Genomic DNA, 18,768 nt, shown 5'->3' on the forward strand with positions numbered 1-18,768 from the left:
TGGGGCGAGGGTGGGAGGGTGTGGGTCGGTGGGCGTGTCATATTTATTATCTTAACCATGCGATAATATTTGCAGCCACAAAGTCGCCCATAGGGGCATATTAAGGCTATTATCCAGTTTTGTTTATTGTTTTTAATACTTTTGTATTGCTGCGAGTGTGCGTGTGTGTGTGTGCATGTGTCAGTATTTCTACAGGGTGTTTATCTCTTTATTATATATTTATTGCGGTATGAAAGCGTTACCTTAGGGCTTACTTACCGTAATCAAATGTAGTTAAGGAAGTTTGGGTAAATATACACAGGTAGGTAAAAATAGATAGAAAATGGGTTTGCTCTGCACATTAGTAATATACAAATGTATATAGAGCGGCTCCAAGATTGACATTCCTTAGAGATTTGCTGTATAGTGAAAGAATAATAGCTATATACTATATAAATTGTCATTAAAAAATATAAAACATTTAAAAAAGTTTTTTTGTGTAATATTTTTTAACTGAACTGTCTCCCTCCCTAACTATAAAGTTCTTTGGCTTCCTTTTAAATGCCCAAACCTTTTTGTGTTAAATTTTGAAACGCGGTTTATTGAATTTTATTTAGAATTTTCTTTGATACATTTTCAATGCTACTGTCAAGTATTCGTTTTTTTTTTTTGCTTTTTTTATTGCATTTTATTTTTATAAATTTTTTAATTGTGGTGTATATATATAGTTTTTGTTTTTGCTGCTGTAACTTTGCTTAAATTTATGATATTGCATATGCCACAAAAATTGCTGTTGTTTTTGTTGCTTTCTCTAAATATTTTATTTAATTGGCTTTTCATAGAAGCTTATAAATGTTTTTTTTTTCGTTTAAGTTTTTTTTAACTTTTACAACTTAAAAAGCTTGCAAATAAAAGTATACATTTTAAAATAAGTTTTCTTTTTCGTTTAGTTTTTGACATAAAATTAAGCATAGATAATTTGTTTTCTCTTTTTCATTATGTGCACATTTTTCTCACTTGTTGTTGTTGCTTAAACACTTCATTATCTGTTCTTACTGCTCTTCTTGCTATTTATTTTCTGTTTTTACTTTCGCTAGGCTAACATATTTTGCATATTTTCAATATAAACTCCAAACGAGCAACTGTTTTAACCATTTGTCTCCCCTTTCTACTTGTGTTCTTAAACATTTCTTTGTTGTTTGTTTATTTTGTTGTTAACCTTTGGTTGGTCGCATATGTTTCGCATTGGCTTTTGTGTACTCTATAAACTCTCTTCTTCTTCTGGTTCATACTTTTCTCCTTACTCTGTTGTTGTTTGTGTGTTTTGTGTTGTTGGATTTGTTTTTTTTTTTTTTTTTTTTTTTTTATCACAGCTTTCTTCTATACACTTTTTTGCGCTTATGTTATTTGTTATTTATCTCTTATTTAAGCATAACTTGCATATATATAAATTTGTTGTTGTTCTTAATGCACTGGCTGTTGCTTGTTGTTGTTGTTGTTTGTCTTAGTGCTCCCTTTACATTTGCTCTAATACATACGTTAGCTTAGTGTTGTGTGTATGTGTGTGTGTGTGCGTGTGAGTGGAATGATTTACAAAAAGTTGTTGCTTTAAATACAATAAATGGCATATAAAATATATATATACTTATTTTGTTTTTTCTCTTCATTTCGAGTGTTCGTTTTTTGTATAGAAAAAGAAACATTACTCATACGCAGCGTTTTTGGAAGTGTTTTTGCTTTTTGAATGAATTGTAATACTTTTGCATTGGATTGTTAAAACAATAAGGTCGGAGCTACAATTATTCACTTTTGTTAAAGATCATACATAGGTAGATATATAGATATATATATAGAGTTATATATGTGTATATATATTCATGTGTTTCATCTTTGGTGCACTTCTGGCTGTTGTTTGTTGTTCTTGTTGTTGGAAGCAGCATGACACGTTTATCACATTTAGTTGTTGTTGTTTGTTGTTGGTATGTACTAGGCTAAACTAAATTACATTGTGTTGTACATACACAAATACATATACATATACATACACATACACACACACACACACATATAGACGATTGCTTAATTTTCTGTTCACTTTACAAATTAATATTCGCTATTGATAACAAAAATACATGCATAGTTCTTTTTAGCTTTAGTTATATATACACCTGGTTGGATAGTGTAAAAGTGTGTTTGTTTTTTTTTTTTTTTTTTTTCATTCTTTGAGATCGCATTTTGTTGTTGCTGCTGCTGCTGCTGCATGTTTGCCAGTTGATCAAATTGATAGTTCATTGATCAAACAATTGCCACAGAGCCAAGTCAAGTCGAGCTGAGCCTTTGTTCAGTCTTTCGTTTATTTACTTTTTTGTTTTTGTTTTGTTTTATATTAAATTTGAGCAAAGTTCTTTGTGAGTTGTTCGCTTAAATGCTCAAGTGATCTTCAGGTACCATTTACACATATATATATACATTTACATATAAATATATACATGATTTGCCTAGCTGCTCAGCTGCTGTGCACCTGTTGGACAATTGTCTTGGCAAACATTTCAGCTAACATTTCTTTTTGTTGTTGTTTTTTTCTTTTTGTTTTGTTTTGTGCAAACATAAGTAAACTATATATAGTAGTTGTTATTGTATAAATGAATGCCTGTTGCTACGAAAATACAAAATACTCAAGTGTTGCGATTGATTGCATTTTGGGTTTTACACGATTTCAATTCAATTCTGGCTAACGCATGTCTCTCGTTTAACAAGTTTTCTTTACAACAGCACACGCCACACCAACTGGACTTTAGCTATACAGATATATATTTATATATATATATATATATGTTGCAGGCGTGCGCTGTTTACAATATGCTTTACATAAGCTGCTAATATCACTTTTTGATAACTACACAAATGGCTCATCTTCTTGTTGATGTTACAATTGTTGTTGCTGTTGTTGTTGTTGTCTTATCACAATGGAGCGCCAAACTTTTTACATTTGATATTCTTTTCATACATTACAAAAGTTAACAATTTTTGTTGTTTTGCCAAGTGATTGAGCTAACAATTTGACATTGGTCAGTTATTTTTCTTTTCATTTTTGGTTTACAAACATTTTCAACACGATTTTTTGTTTTTTAAATCTTTTTTTTTTATATATATATTTTACTTAGCTAACTAGACAATTTGCTTAACAATTGGTTGTTGTTGCGGCTGTTTGCTGTAACTGGCTTCACTTTTGCTTGCTTGCTTGCATTTTGTTTTTATATTTTGTTGTTTAAATCACAGTTGTTGTTGCTTATAAAATGATGTTCTCTACATATCATCCATTCATTCCCTCACATTTTGTCGTCTGTCCTAACTATCTTACTTGTGTCGCTGTTTGTTGCTCTTCTAACTTTCTAGTATTATTATGTTAACAACAAACTGCCCGTTAGTATGTGTGTTTACAATTCGTTTTACATTTTGCATTTTTGAAGTGCTCAAGTCTTTTATATGCCCGTTAACATATTCTTTCATATTTGTTTCTTTTTTTTTTTGTGTTGGCCGAACAAAATAATTTGAAATTTTAAAAATTTACTTAGTTTAGCATACGAAAGACAAAAGTTAAAATCAAATTTGTTAGTTGTACAAAGGCTTGCCAATTATTAAAGTGTTTACGTTATACATATCAAAAATCGTTTGCTTTTTACTTTTTCTTTTTTTTTACCTTAACAGAAAAGCCAAGAGCTTTTCCCTGTTTTAAAGTTTTTTTTTTTTTGATTTTCTTTTTTTTTTTTAGTTGCCTACGTAAAAGTTTTTCTAAACGCTACAAATTTCTATGCGCTCGATTTGATCACGTGTCATGTTGTTCTGCTTTTTGATGTTGTTGGTGCTGATGCTTTTGCTGTTGCATGACGTTGCTTTATTCGATTTTTGGTTGCATTTGATTTTATGTTGTGCTTCAACGGCTCAGATCCTGACGCATCAATTCATAAACATATTTATCCCTTATATCGTAGTCCACTGGTCCGAATGCCTCGCTAGGCAGTTGCTCGGGCTCGACACGCGTCCATTGTTGACCCAACAACGTGCACATTTCCTGCAAAAGAATTCTTAAATGAACTCTGAAAACTTAATCAACTATAGCCAGCTACTCACCTCGTTGAAAAGAGGTTGAGCCGCGCTGTTGGATTGCCAATCGATTTGTGATACTTCGAGACGTCGCAACTGTCGACCGCGCAATCGTGCGATGCCCAGCAAATTGTGCGGATCCATGGTGTAACCGTGGACGACGATCTCCTCGAGCTGTTTGCAGCGCCAGGATAACATGACAAAGGGATCCTGACGTCTGGTGTGACGCATATTGGAATGCTTGCTCAACGAATCAATGTAGTAGATGCTGCGCAAAGTATCGCTATTGTGCACCGACATCCAATCGAGTGCCTCATGATTCATAAACTCACAGAAGAGCATGCGAATGTGAGTGACGGGCATGTGTCGGCGCAGAATGCGCATTTGCAGCTGCTCCACGGCCTCATAGGCATAGACAAGCGTCAGCACCAGCTCAATGTTCGTAAAATGTGTTGAGAAATTTGACCAAGCTGCCTCTGAGACATCGCCATGCTCCTCCTGATCGAGCCCATGCACAACAATGAGTAGCTTACGCAACGGCAAAACCTGTATGGTATGCAAGAGCTCATCGTTGAGCGTATCATAGTCCAGGGAGAGCACCTGCAAGGCGGCACATTTTTGAAGCAATGTGGCATCCAGCCCGAGTATGGGATAGTGACTAGGATCATATTTGATGCTGGCCAGCGTTAGCTGCAGTAACTCCTGCGGCTTGCCCATGGTCTTTAGAAAGTCCTGGCCATAATAGGTAAGCGCTTCGATGGCACCCAGATCCAAGATCTGACACGCTTGATTTTTGCGGCTCAAAATCAACTTTAAGGGCTCCACGAAGCATCTGAAAGGGTGGAAGATAATGAATGGGCTAGAGCTGATGATCGATGAGATTTCTTACTGTTCGATGGCAACCAGATGTTCACTATGCATGTTGCCAGCAGCAACGAGGCCCACATTATTTGTTTGGAAACGTATCGCTCGAATGTTATCACAGCGCGCTGCCCTATAACCAAGTGAAAGAGAATATTAGAGAGATATTTGAGATAGAGTTAAGTTGGTCACTTACTTGTAGAGCAGCCGACGCATTTTCTGTATGTGAAAGGCATTGTGGAAATCGAAGACAATGACCAGCTCCTTGGCCAGATTGGCCATGCTGCGATGGAAGAACGCCAATTGCTCATCCTTAGCCACGTCAATGTGAAAGCGAAAGTTTCTAAAGTACCTGCAGACGTGGCGAAAGTTCAAAATAAATTAAATTTCGGCTATACAGTGGGTAAGAAAATGTATGCGCACAGTTGAAATTATTGTAAATCTTGTCATTGAATAATCAAAATATTAATTTATTGTTAATTTAATAAACTCTTCAAAATTTTAATCACAATTTTATTGTTTCAAATATATCAAATTATGTAAAATAATTTTAAATAAATTTGTAAGCATTTTATACCATAACTTTTCGTACTAGCTTTGTATAATCTGCCTTTGACATTGAAATAGTTTTTGAATTATATATGTATTGTAATTTTGCATTTACTTAACACGCTGTACGATAACTTTTGTCGCTCGCTTTGACGGAAACATCAGCTGTGTGTTTGGGTCCATATGTACTATATGCTTGTGTATGTATGTTTGCATTGGTATAGCAACATTTTCATTGTGCAGCTGTGTGCGTGTGAGTGGGGCAGCGCTTTGTTTTGTTATTACACGTATTAATAAATGCTTTGTTGTCTTTCAAGGCTTGCCAGAAGCAAGAAAAAACAAAATAGAAAAACTCACAGCGCCCCGCCCACTCGCCCCTTGTTTGGCATCTGGGCAAAACAGCTGTGCGTCACCTAGCGAAGCACCAATTTGTTTGTTTGAGACGCAAAAGCGAAAATGCCCACAAACACAGAGCCACTCTCACACACATGCATACCTTTATGCTTATATGCATATGCGTATAAGTAAATACACATATATATATAGGTATATATGAATACTGTTAGGACTTACCGTCTTTGAAAAAAATGTTGCCTCCATGCCCAACAACAATTGGCCGCAGATATGCGGTCTCGAGTATCGAGATAGTCGAATATTTGATTTAGTGCCACCGCCGGTATTGTATGCCATTGGGGTATATTCATAACTATAACTATATAAGTCCAAATAAATCCGTTTTCTTTACTATTGAATGAAACTTGTTAATTTTACTTTTTTGTGCGACCGAACAGTGCGACGCAACATCGACCAATTAAGATACAGAGTTCTGTTAATTATCTCTACACATAACAGGGCGCATTCACTGTTGACTAACATATTTTTAGTATTTTTCCGTTTGTTCATGAGGTATTTTCAACTCTATTAGCGTACGGTCACATTGTACGGAATGTGATAATAAGTTGATATTTTGTTTTGAATAATGTCATTACTGTTGGGCGCCTGCCGGCGATTTAAATATGGGTACATGCACACGAGATATGCCTCCACAGAAGTGGCAGCAGCAGCTACAGCTGCCGCACAGCTCTCCAATGCCAGCGGCATGGTCGGCTTCTGGCAAACACTATCGAACAGCACGCCGGTGGCCTATATACAAGATGCATTGATCCAAATACACGATTATAGTGGCTTACCCTGGTGGTCCGCTATAGTGTTGTCCACATTTCTGTTTCGCAGCGTTGTGACGTTGCCTTTGACCATTTATCAGCATAGGATCACAGCACGCATAGAAGGCATTGCCCTGGAAATGCCAGCAATAGTGGAAGAGCTCAAAAGAGAGGCGGCGATGGCCAAACAGAAATTCAAATGGAGCGACAAGCAAACGGCAGTTGTTTACAGGAGATCGGTTTGTAGCTGAATGAGGTGTCGAGGCTTATTGTAACCACAATTACTTGCAGATCAAGAAACAATGGCAGAAACTCATTATACGAGATAATTGCCATCCCATGAAGACAATCATTGTGTTGTGGGGACAAATACCTTTGTGGATTTGCCAATCGGTTGCCTTGCGGAATTTGGTTTATATGCTGCCCGATCCTACATCGTTGAAGGCCCAAATCGCGGCAACAGAGCTAACCATTGGGGGCTTTGGTTGGATTCCCAATCTGACAGTTGTAGATGGATCTTATATACTGCCTGTTGCACTTGGCCTCATCAATTTGGCCATCATAGAGGTGCAGACAATGACGCGTACGCGTCCTCAAACACGTCTGCAGAACATAGCTAATAATGTCTTTAGAGGATTGAGTGTACTAATGGTGCCTATTGCTTGTACTGTGCCCTCAGCCCTTTGCGTCTATTGGGTGGCTTCCAGTTCCTTCGGCTTGGCCCAAAATCTGCTGTTGCTCTCGCCGGAAGTGAGGCGAGCTGTGGGAATTCCCAAGACGCAAACGGAGCTCGAGCAGCCGTACGATCAGCTCTGGCTGAAGATACAAAAACGGGCAAGAATATTAGAAGAGATGTCTGCTGACAAGTCGACCAACAAGTGAGCGCCATGAGTCTTATATATAGTATATTGTAAATATATATATTCATTCTGTTAAGTTTGCCTAGTTCGTTTATTTGTCATGTAAATATAAAGAGTTTGTAAACAAAGCCACGCGACTGCATCATTGTAAATCATTGGATCATCCGTGCAGACTCATCCTGTTCTCTAGAAATAAACTGTGTGAAATTCCCCATAAAAAAAATAAAAAAAATAGAATAATGTCAACAGTTAAGAATGATCTAGTTAAGCAGGCATGACTAATAGCTACCCTGTAAACAATTGAAAATGTTATAGTTAAGAGAGCATGAGTTGGAGCTACCTTGTGATAAATTTATTTCGAGATGTTAAAGCAATTAAGCTTCTGTAGTCTCAATCAGACAGTTTAATTGCTTTAAGAAATGCAGTTTAAGAAGAGAGTATATTTTTAAGTATACCTACTCATAAGAAAAGCAGCTGTGCCCAGTTACTTTCTGTACACTTCCGACCATTTGTCATCTGTTTACAGGGTAGCAGAAGTGACAGCACAACAAATGATAAGCGCCTATCAAAAGGTCTAGATGATTGCCACCAGAGATAAGACGGCATTCAATTGGATGCAGCACCAGGCAGCATCCCAATTGAAAGATTGCCTGTGCCTCAGTCGAGCTTCGAAGCTCAGCGAAAGAGCAGCTAAAATATAAATATTCGTATATTCGTATCACTTTTCGGGCGAAGCGCTATCAGTGGAGAAAAAAAAAACATATTTAAAATATATATTATATACATATATATAAACTATATATAGGAAATAAATTGAAGAAATGATTGGGAGAGCTTGGAGCCTGGCTCTGTCGCTTCTCGTCTTGAACGTAAGCAAATACATATATATGCATATATTTACTAATTGATATGAATTAGTTTGGCCTATTGAATCGGAAGTCTGCTCCACTGATCTATAGTATCTATTGTTTCTAAAATTCCCCCCAATAAAATTTGCTTATTGCGTCTTTCTAGCTAGCTGAATCGATCGCTTATCATCAGCCTGGGCAGTCCGGGTTATCAGCAACGACTCAAGCTCAAGAACAGGTGGCATGTCCGTCTCATTTTCGAGGATTGAAACCGTATGAGCACGATTGTCATCGGTTCATCAACTGTGCTGAGGGTCGTCCTGTTATACAAACCTGCGGACCGGGTACGGCCTTTAATGCCGTCATACAAACATGTGATCACCAGAGTCAAGTGTCCTGCGAGGGTCAGCCTGGTCGCTCGGCGCGACTGCTGGAGCGTCCTTTAGAGCCGCGATGTGAACCTGGCTTCAGTGGGCTACAGCCACACCCCAGCGATTGCACGAAGTTTCTCAACTGCGCCAACGGACAGACTTTTATTCAGAGCTGTGGGCCTGGCACGGCATTCAGTCCAACTCAGCTGGTCTGCGACTACAAGCACAAAGTGAATTGTGGAGCAGCGTCAGGTCAAGGTGAGTTCGAGTCTTGTTTTCTAACGAGCGTTCCCCAACTAACACAAGCCCAGGTGAAGTGAAAGGTACCTCGGTTAGCCTTGAATGTCCAGCGGGTGCTCGCGGTCCAGTTCCCTATCCCAACGACCAATCGAAGTACATCATATGTGAAACAGGCGTGCATCCAAGATTGGAGCAATGCCTGCCAGGTTGGGTATTCAATACTCATAGCTTGACCTGTTCTGTGAGTGGGGCTTCCTCTGCCTCAGCCGATTATTCTTGTAAGTTGAAGTCCACGTATATTATATGTTTTGTGCCCTGCTTTGCTTAGTCCATACGCTTCTCATTTGGGGATCCGTTCATCTTTTGCTCTTCATACGCTTCCAGTAGCTTGTTTGCTTGTCTTGCCTATAATCCTAATGAATCCTCTCAGCTGCCGCTCGGTTCAGTGGGCTACTTTGTCCGGGAGGCGTCGACGGCCTGTTTGTTCATCCGTTTGATCAAACCAAGTTCCTTAACTGCAAGGCGGGAAAGATTGCTGTCCAGAGTTGCTCTCCTGGTCAGGTCTTTAGCATATCGAAGGGATACTGCCAACCCAAGACGCAGCTGCTATACACAGATTATGTAGCTTACTTTGTCTCTCAGATAAGCATCGAATATTGTAAGTTTTCTCTCTTCATAAGCTTTTCATAGCTTCAGAGTCTTGTGTTTCCCCAGCTCTGATGCTCACTAGCTGTCCGGCGGGAACGGATGGTGTTCATCTCTATCCCTACGATGCGGGCAAATATATTCGCTGTACAGCAGGAGAGCTTTCAATCATAAGTTGTGGAGAAGACCTAGCTTACAGCTTCATTAAGAGTGCTTGTCGTCCAAGTCGACAAGTGACTCGAAGCGAAAGAGTCAAGTTCTTTTCAGAGCTCAGTTTTCAGGGAGGCAGCTATAGCTATACAGATAGCCAGGCATTTCAATCTGCATTGAAATCGTGTCCAGCTGACCTTCGTGGCAACTACGCCTATCCCTTCCATGCAGGCCATTACGTGCTTTGCCAGAATGGTCTACTGCAGGTCGTGTCCTGTCCAGCGGGTTCTGTTTATAGTCTATCTACAAAGAGATGTTCGGCTCGCCAGCAGCTCTCCCCCCACGATTTTCTGGATTATGCTTACATAAACGTTCAACTCTCTAGTAAGATCTAGATCACGTGTGCTCTTGTTTCCGTGATTATTATTACTTTTTCTCCTTAGCCAACTTTATGCAAGACCTCACAACTGTTACCTGCCCTGCAAATGCTCAGGGTTACTATCTTCATCCTTTTGACTGTACCAAATACATAAGTTGCCGAGATCAACAGACCTCGATTGAGAGCTGTAAAAGGGGCGAGGTCTTCAGTATCTCTCGTAGACTTTGTGTGGCCAGAGATCAATTAGTAGCTCCCTATGATCGAGTAGAGTATCTAACGGACACGCAACACGAGTTCAACCAGGAAAATCTGGCTCATCAGGGTCGCGAGCTCCAGACCAATGCACAGCCTACCAATGATAATGAAGAAGTGGTCTGTCCCGCTGGAGCTAGTGGAGTTCAACCCCATCCATACGACTGTACCAAATTTCTGAATTGCGGCAATGGGCAGACTTTTATTCAGGACTGTGGACCTGGAACAGCCTTCAGTCCATCTCTATTAGTCTGTGACTTCAAAGATAAGGTGGACTGCGGACAAGGTTACTTGTATACCGGTCAAAGCAGGAAGAACTACGGTGGTGGTGTGACCGGCGCATTTGAGGGACATCAAGGTGGGTCATCAACCGGAGTATCAAGTGAATCCACAAGTAGGTCATCAACCGGACTAAGTTGCCCAGTCGGAGCACGGGGTAACGTGTTCTATCCTCACGATCCCTCAAAGTATATTTTATGTGGAATTGGCGTGGAACCACGTTTGGAGCAATGTCCACATGGCGAGATATTTGATAGGCACAGTTTGATCTGCACTCCCACTGGAAGCTCTTCTGCTCACACAGATTTCACTTGTAAGTTATACTCTATTCCATATACGACTCGCTTTGCTTAGTTCATACGCTTCTCATTTTTGGGTTTCGGTCTCATCTTTTGCTCTTCATGCGCTTGCAGTTGTTAGATCCCTTAATTGTCTTGTAATCGTAATGAATCGTCTTAGCTGCTGCCCGACTCAGAGATCTACTCTGTCCAGGAGGTGTCGAGGGGCTGTTTGCTCATCCGTTCGATCAAACCAAGTTCCTCAACTGCAAGGCGGGAAAGATCGCTGTCCAGAGTTGTATTCTTAGCAATGTCTTTAGTATATCAAAGGGATATTGCCAACCCAAGACGCAGCTGGTATATACAGATTATGTGGCCTACATTGTCTCTCAGATAAGCAACGAATATTGTAAGTGTCATACCATTCTTAGCGCCTCATATATTCAGAGTATTACTTCCCTCAGCTCTGATGCTTACCCGTTGTCCGGAGGGCACGGATGGTCTTCATCTCTATCCGTACGATGCGGGCAAATATGTTCGCTGTGCTGCAGGGGGAGAGCTCTCTATCCTGAATTGTGGAGAGAGCATGGCTTATAGCTTTGTTCAACGAGCTTGTCGTCCAAAGGGTCAAGTGACACTAGCCGAAAGGGTAAAGTTCTTTTCAGAACAAAGTTTACAGGAGGGAAGTTATAGCTACACCGATAGTCAGGCATTCCAATCTGCATTGAAATCTTGTCCAGTAAACCTTCGCGGTAACTACGCCTATCCCTTCCATGCGGGTCATTACGTGCTTTGCCAGAATGGTCTACTGCAAGTGGAGTCCTGTCCAGCGGGTTCTGTTTATAGTCTATCTACAAGGAGATGTTCTGCTCGCCAGCAGCTCTCTTCCTATGACTTCCTGGACTATGCTTACATAAGTGGTCAGCTTTCTAGTAAGATCTCTAAGATTATTTTTCCTCTTCCGTGCAATCCTTATTGGTTTTCCCTTCTCAGCTAACTTTATGCAAGACCTCACAACTGTTACGTGTCCCGCAAATGCTCAGGGTTACTATCTTCATCCGTTTGACTGCACCAAGTATTTGAACTGTCGCGATCAACAGACTTCCATTGAGAGCTGTGAACGGGGAGAGGTCTTCAGTATTTCTCGAAGACTTTGTGTGGCCAGGGATCAATTGGTGGCTCCTTACGATCGAGTGGACTATCTGACAGAGACGCAGCATGAGTTTTACCAAGGCAATCAAATAAATCACGAGGGTCGTGAATTGCAAACTAATGAGCAGACCGGCTATGCTAATGGATATATAAACTGTCCACCTGGAGCTAGTGGACTCCGGGCGCATCCGTATGACTGCATTAAATTCCTAAACTGCGCTAATGGACAGACATTTATTCAGAGCTGTGAACCTGGAAAAGCGTTCAATGCAGCAAATGGAGTTTGTGATTTCATTGAGCAAGTGGATTGCTCGGGCAGGACTAAGGAAACACTGCCTCCATCTAACCTCCTTTACAATCCAAATGCTATTTCTGCCACTGCGGGTTCGTATCGTTTGGTTTGTCCCGATCAGGTCTATGGCCTTTTTGCACATCCCTTTGATGCTCGGAGCTATATATACTGCTCGGAAGGACACACAACCATCAGGCAGTGTCCGGGCAGTGAGATGTTTAGTCTCTCGCGTAGCTATTGCCTGCAAGGAGAGCTTGTGCCCGTTACGGATCGTGTGGCCTTTAACTATGCAGTGGAACATTTGGAATGTGAGTTTGGTGATTTGGAAATAACTTAAAGAAGACTGCTGACTGCTCTTCTTCCCCTAGCAGTCGTTAGCTGTCCGCGTGGTGCTGTGGGCAATTACGCTTATCCCTTCGATTGCACTCAATACTTGAGCTGTGGAGAGGGCTTGACGCGTTTGCAGAGCTGTCCCAATGGTCTACATTTCAGCCTATCCCTTCGTCGCTGCCAGCCTGTGGAGCAAGTGCAGCGCTCTGACCGCGTTTACTTGCTGAGTGAGCTGCGTATATTCTACGAATGGTGGCAGCAGATGCATCGTCTAGGCAAAAGTTCTACGATAATCTGTCCCTATGGTTTGATCGGCAACTTTCAGCATCCAACGCAGCCAACCAAATATATCAACTGCGCAGCTCAAAATGCGCAGGCGTTCATTTATAGTTGCCCTGTGGGTCAGGTATTCAGTGTGTCACACCGTCTGTGTGTGCCAGACAGTGAGGTGCCCGAGTACGATCGCTGTAGCTACCATCAGGACTCCTCCAGTTGGATAGATCTGCGCTATGGTTACTAACAATCAGTTCCTTCAAATCTATTTTACAAAATTTTAATTTTAAATCTTAACTCTTACAGACAATCGTGAGTCCAAGGCCTATGTGCAGCCCAGTCACGGACCTGTTGATCAATTTGCCAGTGGATCGGGCGTTAAGACAACTGTTACGGCCAGTGGCAATCGCTGGAGTAATATGAACATGGATCGCCCAGCAGGCATAGGCTTTGGCCAGCCCCAGGCTAATGGCTGGTCGGGCCATGGCAGCTTCTATCAGCAACAGGCGCCCGCACAGAGCGTGCTCTATGTGGAGGGTTCATTGCTGCCCAATCGTAATTATCCACCAACTACTCCAAATGCTATCTATAAAGCAGCACTTGCGCCCATGTCGCCCAACACAGGCAACGTGGAGGCAGTTGCTCCATCGCCACGACAGAATTTTAGTCGCTCGCAAAGGCCACATAGACCCTACAGTCCTACTCTACCTGGACAGCGACCTCTAGATCTAGATGACTATCAACCGGGGCCATATGGTGAAAGGCCTGAGGATCAGCTGCCTAGTGAAACGCATCGCGATCAGTTCCATCGACCTCAACCCACTCTACCCTCCAATCACAAACCCACTCCTCACATACAACCCAATCCAATACCGGGTCAGCGACCCTTAGACCTTGAGTACGAGCCCGATGAACAGGATAGAGCGTCTGCTAATCCGTCCCTCCCTTCAAATCATAGTCCTTCTTCTCATGGCACGCCCCATCCGGTGGCCGATGAATCAAATTTATTTGGTGGTTTGCAACCGCCTACTCCTCCACCTCGAACCCCTGGCTTTAAGCCAATTTATTCACGGCCAAACAGCTCACCAGGCCAACGACCCTTAGACCTTGATTATAATCCAACTCCAAGACAGCCTTCCACTGGCTTTAATCCAAGTCACCTACATCCGATCTCGCATGCTCCGGCCTTACCAGGACAGCGACCAATAGATCTAGACCATATACCCGATTCGGATTCGGATTCGGAAACAACTGTTGATCAACCGTATCCTACTTATCACGAAGCTTCCGCTCGCGTCCCTACTGTGCCTGCCAACCACAGTCCCACTTATCGTGGCCAGCCCCAGCCTGTGGATGATGAATCGAATCTCTATGGTGGCTTACAGCCACCCACACGATCTAACTTACCAGAGTCCACAACGATTCCAACCACTAGCACGACTCGTTCGAATTTGCGCACGTTCCCTATTTACCCACCTGTGTTCAATGCCACACCTGCCCTTCGTCCACACTATAGTCCATCCTACGCAGGTGTTGCGCACTCACACAATACCTCCTGGCAGAAGGTGCCACCGCGTAACCAAGTGCCCGATCTCTTCAATGATCAGGATGAGTATGACGAGGCAGATTTTGGTGATGAGACAACTAGCACCACTGAGAGGAGTGCTTTAAAGCCACCTCCGTTTAGCCACAATTTTTACAATCCAACACAAAGTGCTGCGGTCTCCCCACCATCCAGGGATGCTCTTAACGAAGCGTTGCGTCTGATGTTACGTCCCTATTTCAACCATAGTGGGAATGTTAAAGCAGATTCAGTCCATCTCGCTGAATCGGCCATCGCTTCAGCTATAATCAAACCACCGATTAGCACCACGACCCAAAGAACTACCCTTGGGGTTAGACATACGCCCGACGATGACGTTGAAATGATTGTGGCTGGCGAGCAGGCGAGCCTGGACATTGACTCTGACGATCCCTCTGTTGTTCCAGATGCTGGTGAAACGGCGCGTACTGAACAGACCCTAAATCCCACTACTTACGCTTCCCGATATGACACCACTGACTTTCAACGTGGCACGCGACGAGTGGACATCATCGACAGCAGTACAAATGCAAATCTAAATCCAAATCCTCAATCAAATACGAACAATTGGCACAGTCGTGAATTCCATAGACGTCATCCTAATATGCCAGATCCTTTCGAGAAACCGCAACACCATTATCACCACCCACACCACCAGCATCACGGTCCTCATCACCACCAGCACAGCCCCTCCTACCATGCTAGACATCCCAATCTACCCAATCCTTTCAATCCCACCAACGAGGAACCTCAGCCTACGCCCAGAACAAAGTTTGAGTCTGAGCCAAATCAGGACACAGACCCTGACACGGAGTTTGAAGAAGGCGACTTTCTGCCTAATCCAAATGCAGAAGTCACCACACCGCCAACATCTCAAATTCATCTGCGTAGCGGATTTCTTGATGAGCCCTGCGAGTTTGACTGCGGTGGGGGCAAGTGTGTAAAGCAATCGCAGGTCTGCGACGGAGTCAATAACTGTGGCAATCGAAGGGATGAGAGCCAGTGCGAACATCTAGGGTACCAGGTGCGATTGACAGGTGGTGAAAGTCCACATATGGGACGCATTGAAGTCAAAGGTGAGTAGGATTGAAACTTAGCTTAGAAACAAGACTTATCCATAGGGCATTTTCCCATATCTAAGTATTCAACCATAGGGTATTTTTCTAAATGTTTACAAATATACAATCACAAAAGATGTCTCTGAATTTAGCCAAGAATCCAACCACAAGGGAAATTAAAGCTAGACAAGTATTTAACCCTAATTTAATTCTATGAATTTAGCGAAGAATCCAACCGAAAGGGATATCCTTAAAGCAAAATTTTAAATAAGCCAAGTATTCAACCACAGGGCTATCCTAAACTGTGGTCAATTATTTAACCACGAGGTTTATCCATAACTCTAGCCAAGTATTGCACCATTTGAATTATCCCCAAGCCATGCCAAGTATTCAATCACTTTTGTTTTACAGTAAATGGTCAATGGGGCTACGTTTGCGATGATAAATTTGGTCTACCCGATGCTGATGTCGTTTGCCGTGAGCTGGGTTACAAGATGGGCGCTTCGGAAGTGCGTGGCAATTCGTATTACGAGCCCACCGAGCGCAACTTCAACTATGTGATGGATAAGCTCGAATGTCGGGGCAATGAGACGAAATTGAAGGATTGCGATTTTATGGGCTGGGGCGTGCACAACTGTGCCGTTGACGAGGTGGTGGGCGTGGTCTGTAAAGTGCCAGTGCTAAAGTGTCCCAATAATTCGTGGCTCTGCCAGGCCTCCAAGGAGTGCATACCACCTGCCTTTGTCTGCGACAATACGGTGGACTGTGCGGACAAGTCGGATGAGAGCGATGCTGTTTGTAAGGTAAACAGAGCTCATCTAAGACTGATAGTTCGGGTATAAATCATTGGCTTTTTACAGGCACCCATTGAGTACCGTCTGGAGGGTGGACGCAGCTCGCTTGAAGGTCGCTTGGAGGTGAAGTACCACGGCGTCTGGGGCAGCGTTTGCGATGATGATTTCAATGTGCGGGCAGCGCAGGTGGCTTGCAATAGCCTCGGCTACTATGGAGAAGCAGTAAGTGGGAAGCAACCCTACTAGAGTTACCTTAAGTCAATCCCTGAACTCACTCTCTTTCTCATTTTCTCTCTCTCTCTCTCCTAGAAAATCGAGAAGAACATATTCGGCCCAGGCAGCGGACCCATCTGGCTCGACCAAGTCATGTGCCAGGGCAATGAGACGAGCATCGACCTGTGTCGCCACTGGAACTGGGGTGAACACAACTGCAATCATACGGAGGATGTGAGTCTGCGCTGCACTGCGGGCCCGCCGCCGAGACAGGCACGTCAACGTATTCGGCTGCAAGCCTTAAGTAAGGATAAGTCCGCCGGTCAGGCCAGCAATATTAGCCTGTCCGATATCGGCCTCTGGGAGAGATCGAGCAAGGCGCTGCGCACACCAAGACGTTGCGGCATCTTCAAGGACGATCTGTTCGATGAGTTCCTGCATCCCGAGCAGCGTGTGGTGCAGGGCAATGTGGCACGTCGCGGCCGTCATCCGTGGCAGGCGACGATAAGGACACGTGGGCGTGGTGGCATCTCCAGCCACTGGTGTGGTGCCGTGGTCATCTCCAAGAGGCACCTGCTAACAGCCGCCCATTGCGTCTACGGACATCCGAAGGGCGCGTACTTTGTGCGCGTGGGCGATCACTACGCCAACATAGCGGAGCACTCGGAGGTGGACTCGTTCATCGAGACTTGGTATACACACGAGCAGTTCCGCCAGCCCACCCACATGAACAACGACATTGCTCTGGTGGTTCTCAAGACACCATTGAAATTTAATGATTACGTGCAGCCCATCTGCCTGCCAGAGCCTGGTGCTCCCTTGCTCGAGAATCGCACCTGCACTATCTCCGGCTGGGGCTCCATTAAATCGGGCGTGTCCAGTGAGTAACTCGCTCTATCTGTTTCCCTCTTCGTTAGGGTATTCATCGGGCATATTCTCTTGCAGCTCCTTCTCAAGAACTGAGAGCTGCGCAGTTGCCCATTTTAGCGGATACGACGTGCAAGCAAATGAATGTCTATGGCGATGCTATGACTGAGGGTAAGTGATTGAGTGGTTGAGCGAGTTATGGAGTGAGGGATGGAATTAATGACTTGTTGTTGGTTGAAATTGTGGATAGTTTTACTAGTGACAAATTTGTTTACTGATTGATAACCGACATTTTAATCTATTTAGGCATGTTCTGCGCCGGCTCCATGGACGCAAGTGTCGACGCCTGCGAGGGTGACTCTGGCGGTCCACTTGTCTGCTCTGATGAGGGTAAATCCATAGTGAGCTTAGATCAGTATAGTTCTTTAGGAATCCAATTTTCTTTCTAGATGGCGAAACTCTGTATGGCATCATATCATGGGGTCAGCACTGCGGCTATCAGAATCGTCCCGGTGTCTATGTGCGCGTCTGTCACTATGTCGATTGGATCTACGAGAAGATCAACCAAAGCTTGCGGCGCTTGAAATAGTACGCAGACTTCTTCAACTCAAGCGCCACATCCAATTTCGAAAGTTAAGCTAATTATTTTTATGGCAACACCTAAAAATAGGCAATGGAATTGTCTTGTAAAGGGGTCGACAAGGGCACGCACGTAGGCTAAGCACACAGAATCAATGCTAATAAAACGCACAACAACAACAAGACAACAACAACAATAAAGATGCTCAGCAAATTTAATTCACATGTCGGCTCATTCCACACACTTTTCAGCTCCCTTCCACTCTATGCTCGGCATTCATTGCCAGCCTTAAGCTGCTCTTTCTATATATTTACTCGGTTTTGTGGCTCAGCCAATTGAACGATCACACACATACTCTCACACGAACACATATAAACGCACTCTCAATTGTCGAAAGCTGTCGTTTACAAAAGGGGTTCCAGGGGCTTGGCACGTTCGTATTGTGCGGGTGCGAGTGATGCGCATTAAAAGCTCGACAATTAACTTAATTAACTAATGATCAACGCGAGCTACGCAACGTACTGAACGAAAGAGTGCAATTGCTCTAATATGTGCATCTCACTCATACTCTTGCCTCGCCATTTCTCGCCACTCGCCTTGCAATTGCTTTACTCTTTCGCTCACACTCTCACTCTCTTCTGCTTGGAATGGACGAAATTCCAGGCAGCC

At 43.1% G+C, this 18,768-nt stretch overlaps 3 protein-coding genes across 9 annotated transcripts; 2 read left to right on the plus strand and 1 right to left on the minus strand.

Annotated features, from left to right (window-relative positions):
• Nucleotides 1-1,122: 1,122 nt before the first annotated feature.
• LOC6586606 (F-box only protein 33) lies at nucleotides 1,123-6,316 on the minus strand. 2 transcript variants are annotated; one of them, XM_002012181.4, is made up of 5 exons: nucleotides 6,067-6,316; nucleotides 5,141-5,296; nucleotides 4,973-5,077; nucleotides 4,111-4,915; nucleotides 1,123-4,051 (listed from the first exon to the last, which is right to left on the minus strand). In XM_002012181.4, the coding sequence occupies exons 1-5, from the start codon at nucleotides 6,195-6,197 to the stop codon at nucleotides 3,914-3,916; spliced, it is 1,335 nt and encodes a 444-aa protein (XP_002012217.1). In that variant the 5' UTR covers nucleotides 6,198-6,316; the 3' UTR covers nucleotides 1,123-3,913. The 2 variants fall into 2 exon arrangements, with proteins under 2 accessions (XP_002012217.1, XP_015015924.2); XM_015160438.3 differs by lacking the exon at nucleotides 6,067-6,316 and adding an exon at nucleotides 5,609-5,691.
• A 96-nt stretch (nucleotides 6,317-6,412) lies between these two features.
• LOC6586607 (cytochrome c oxidase assembly protein COX18, mitochondrial) lies at nucleotides 6,413-7,644 on the plus strand. Its single transcript, XM_002012182.4, has 2 exons — nucleotides 6,413-6,895; nucleotides 6,948-7,644. The coding sequence occupies exons 1-2, from the start codon at nucleotides 6,473-6,475 to the stop codon at nucleotides 7,536-7,538; spliced, it is 1,014 nt and encodes a 337-aa protein (XP_002012218.2). The 5' UTR covers nucleotides 6,413-6,472; the 3' UTR covers nucleotides 7,539-7,644.
• A 559-nt stretch (nucleotides 7,645-8,203) lies between these two features.
• LOC6586608 lies at nucleotides 8,204-18,317 on the plus strand. Of its 6 annotated transcripts, none has more exons than XM_015160440.3 (18): nucleotides 8,204-8,385; nucleotides 8,531-8,993; nucleotides 9,047-9,253; nucleotides 9,406-9,633; nucleotides 9,690-10,154; nucleotides 10,214-10,993; nucleotides 11,140-11,367; nucleotides 11,423-11,890; nucleotides 11,952-12,710; nucleotides 12,771-13,244; nucleotides 13,312-13,560; nucleotides 13,630-15,663; nucleotides 16,057-16,448; nucleotides 16,506-16,661; nucleotides 16,749-17,532; nucleotides 17,598-17,690; nucleotides 17,826-17,909; nucleotides 17,969-18,317. In XM_015160440.3, the coding sequence occupies exons 1-18, from the start codon at nucleotides 8,338-8,340 to the stop codon at nucleotides 18,106-18,108; spliced, it is 8,052 nt and encodes a 2,683-aa protein (XP_015015926.2). In that variant the 5' UTR covers nucleotides 8,204-8,337; the 3' UTR covers nucleotides 18,109-18,317. The 6 variants fall into 6 exon arrangements, with proteins under 6 accessions (XP_015015926.2, XP_043866150.1, XP_002012219.3 ...); XM_044010215.1 differs by having other exon boundaries at nucleotides 14,995-15,663; XM_002012183.4 differs by having other exon boundaries at nucleotides 13,312-15,663.
• The last annotated feature ends 451 nt before the right edge of the window (nucleotides 18,318-18,768 follow it).

Source organism: Drosophila mojavensis, unplaced genomic scaffold (genome assembly GCF_018153725.1).
Source record: "Drosophila mojavensis isolate 15081-1352.22 unplaced genomic scaffold, ASM1815372v1 contig_74, whole genome shotgun sequence".
In the NCBI taxonomy this organism is placed as follows: Eukaryota; Metazoa; Arthropoda; class Insecta; order Diptera; family Drosophilidae; genus Drosophila; species Drosophila mojavensis.

Coding starts and splice junctions, on each gene's coding strand:
- LOC6586606 (XM_002012181.4), bottom strand. CDS start 6,197: ATGAATATACCCCAATGGCATACAATACCGGCGGTGGCACTAAATCAA. Junction 4,916..4,972: donor CATCTGGTTGCCATCGAACA/GTAAGAAATCTC, acceptor CCACCCTTTCAG/ATGCTTCGTGGAGCCCTTAA. Junction 4,052..4,110: donor CTCAACCTCTTTTCAACGAG/GTGAGTAGCTGG, acceptor ATTCTTTTGCAG/GAAATGTGCACGTTGTTGGG.
- LOC6586607 (XM_002012182.4), top strand. CDS start 6,473: ATGTCATTACTGTTGGGCGCCTGCCGGCGATTTAAATATGGGTACATG. Junction 6,896..6,947: donor CAGTTGTTTACAGGAGATCG/GTTTGTAGCTGA, acceptor AATTACTTGCAG/ATCAAGAAACAATGGCAGAA.
- LOC6586608 (XM_002012183.4), top strand. CDS start 8,338: ATGATTGGGAGAGCTTGGAGCCTGGCTCTGTCGCTTCTCGTCTTGAAC. Junction 10,155..10,213: donor CATAAACGTTCAACTCTCTA/GTAAGATCTAGA, acceptor TTTTCTCCTTAG/CCAACTTTATGCAAGACCTC. Junction 11,891..11,951: donor CATAAGTGGTCAGCTTTCTA/GTAAGATCTCTA, acceptor TTCCCTTCTCAG/CTAACTTTATGCAAGACCTC.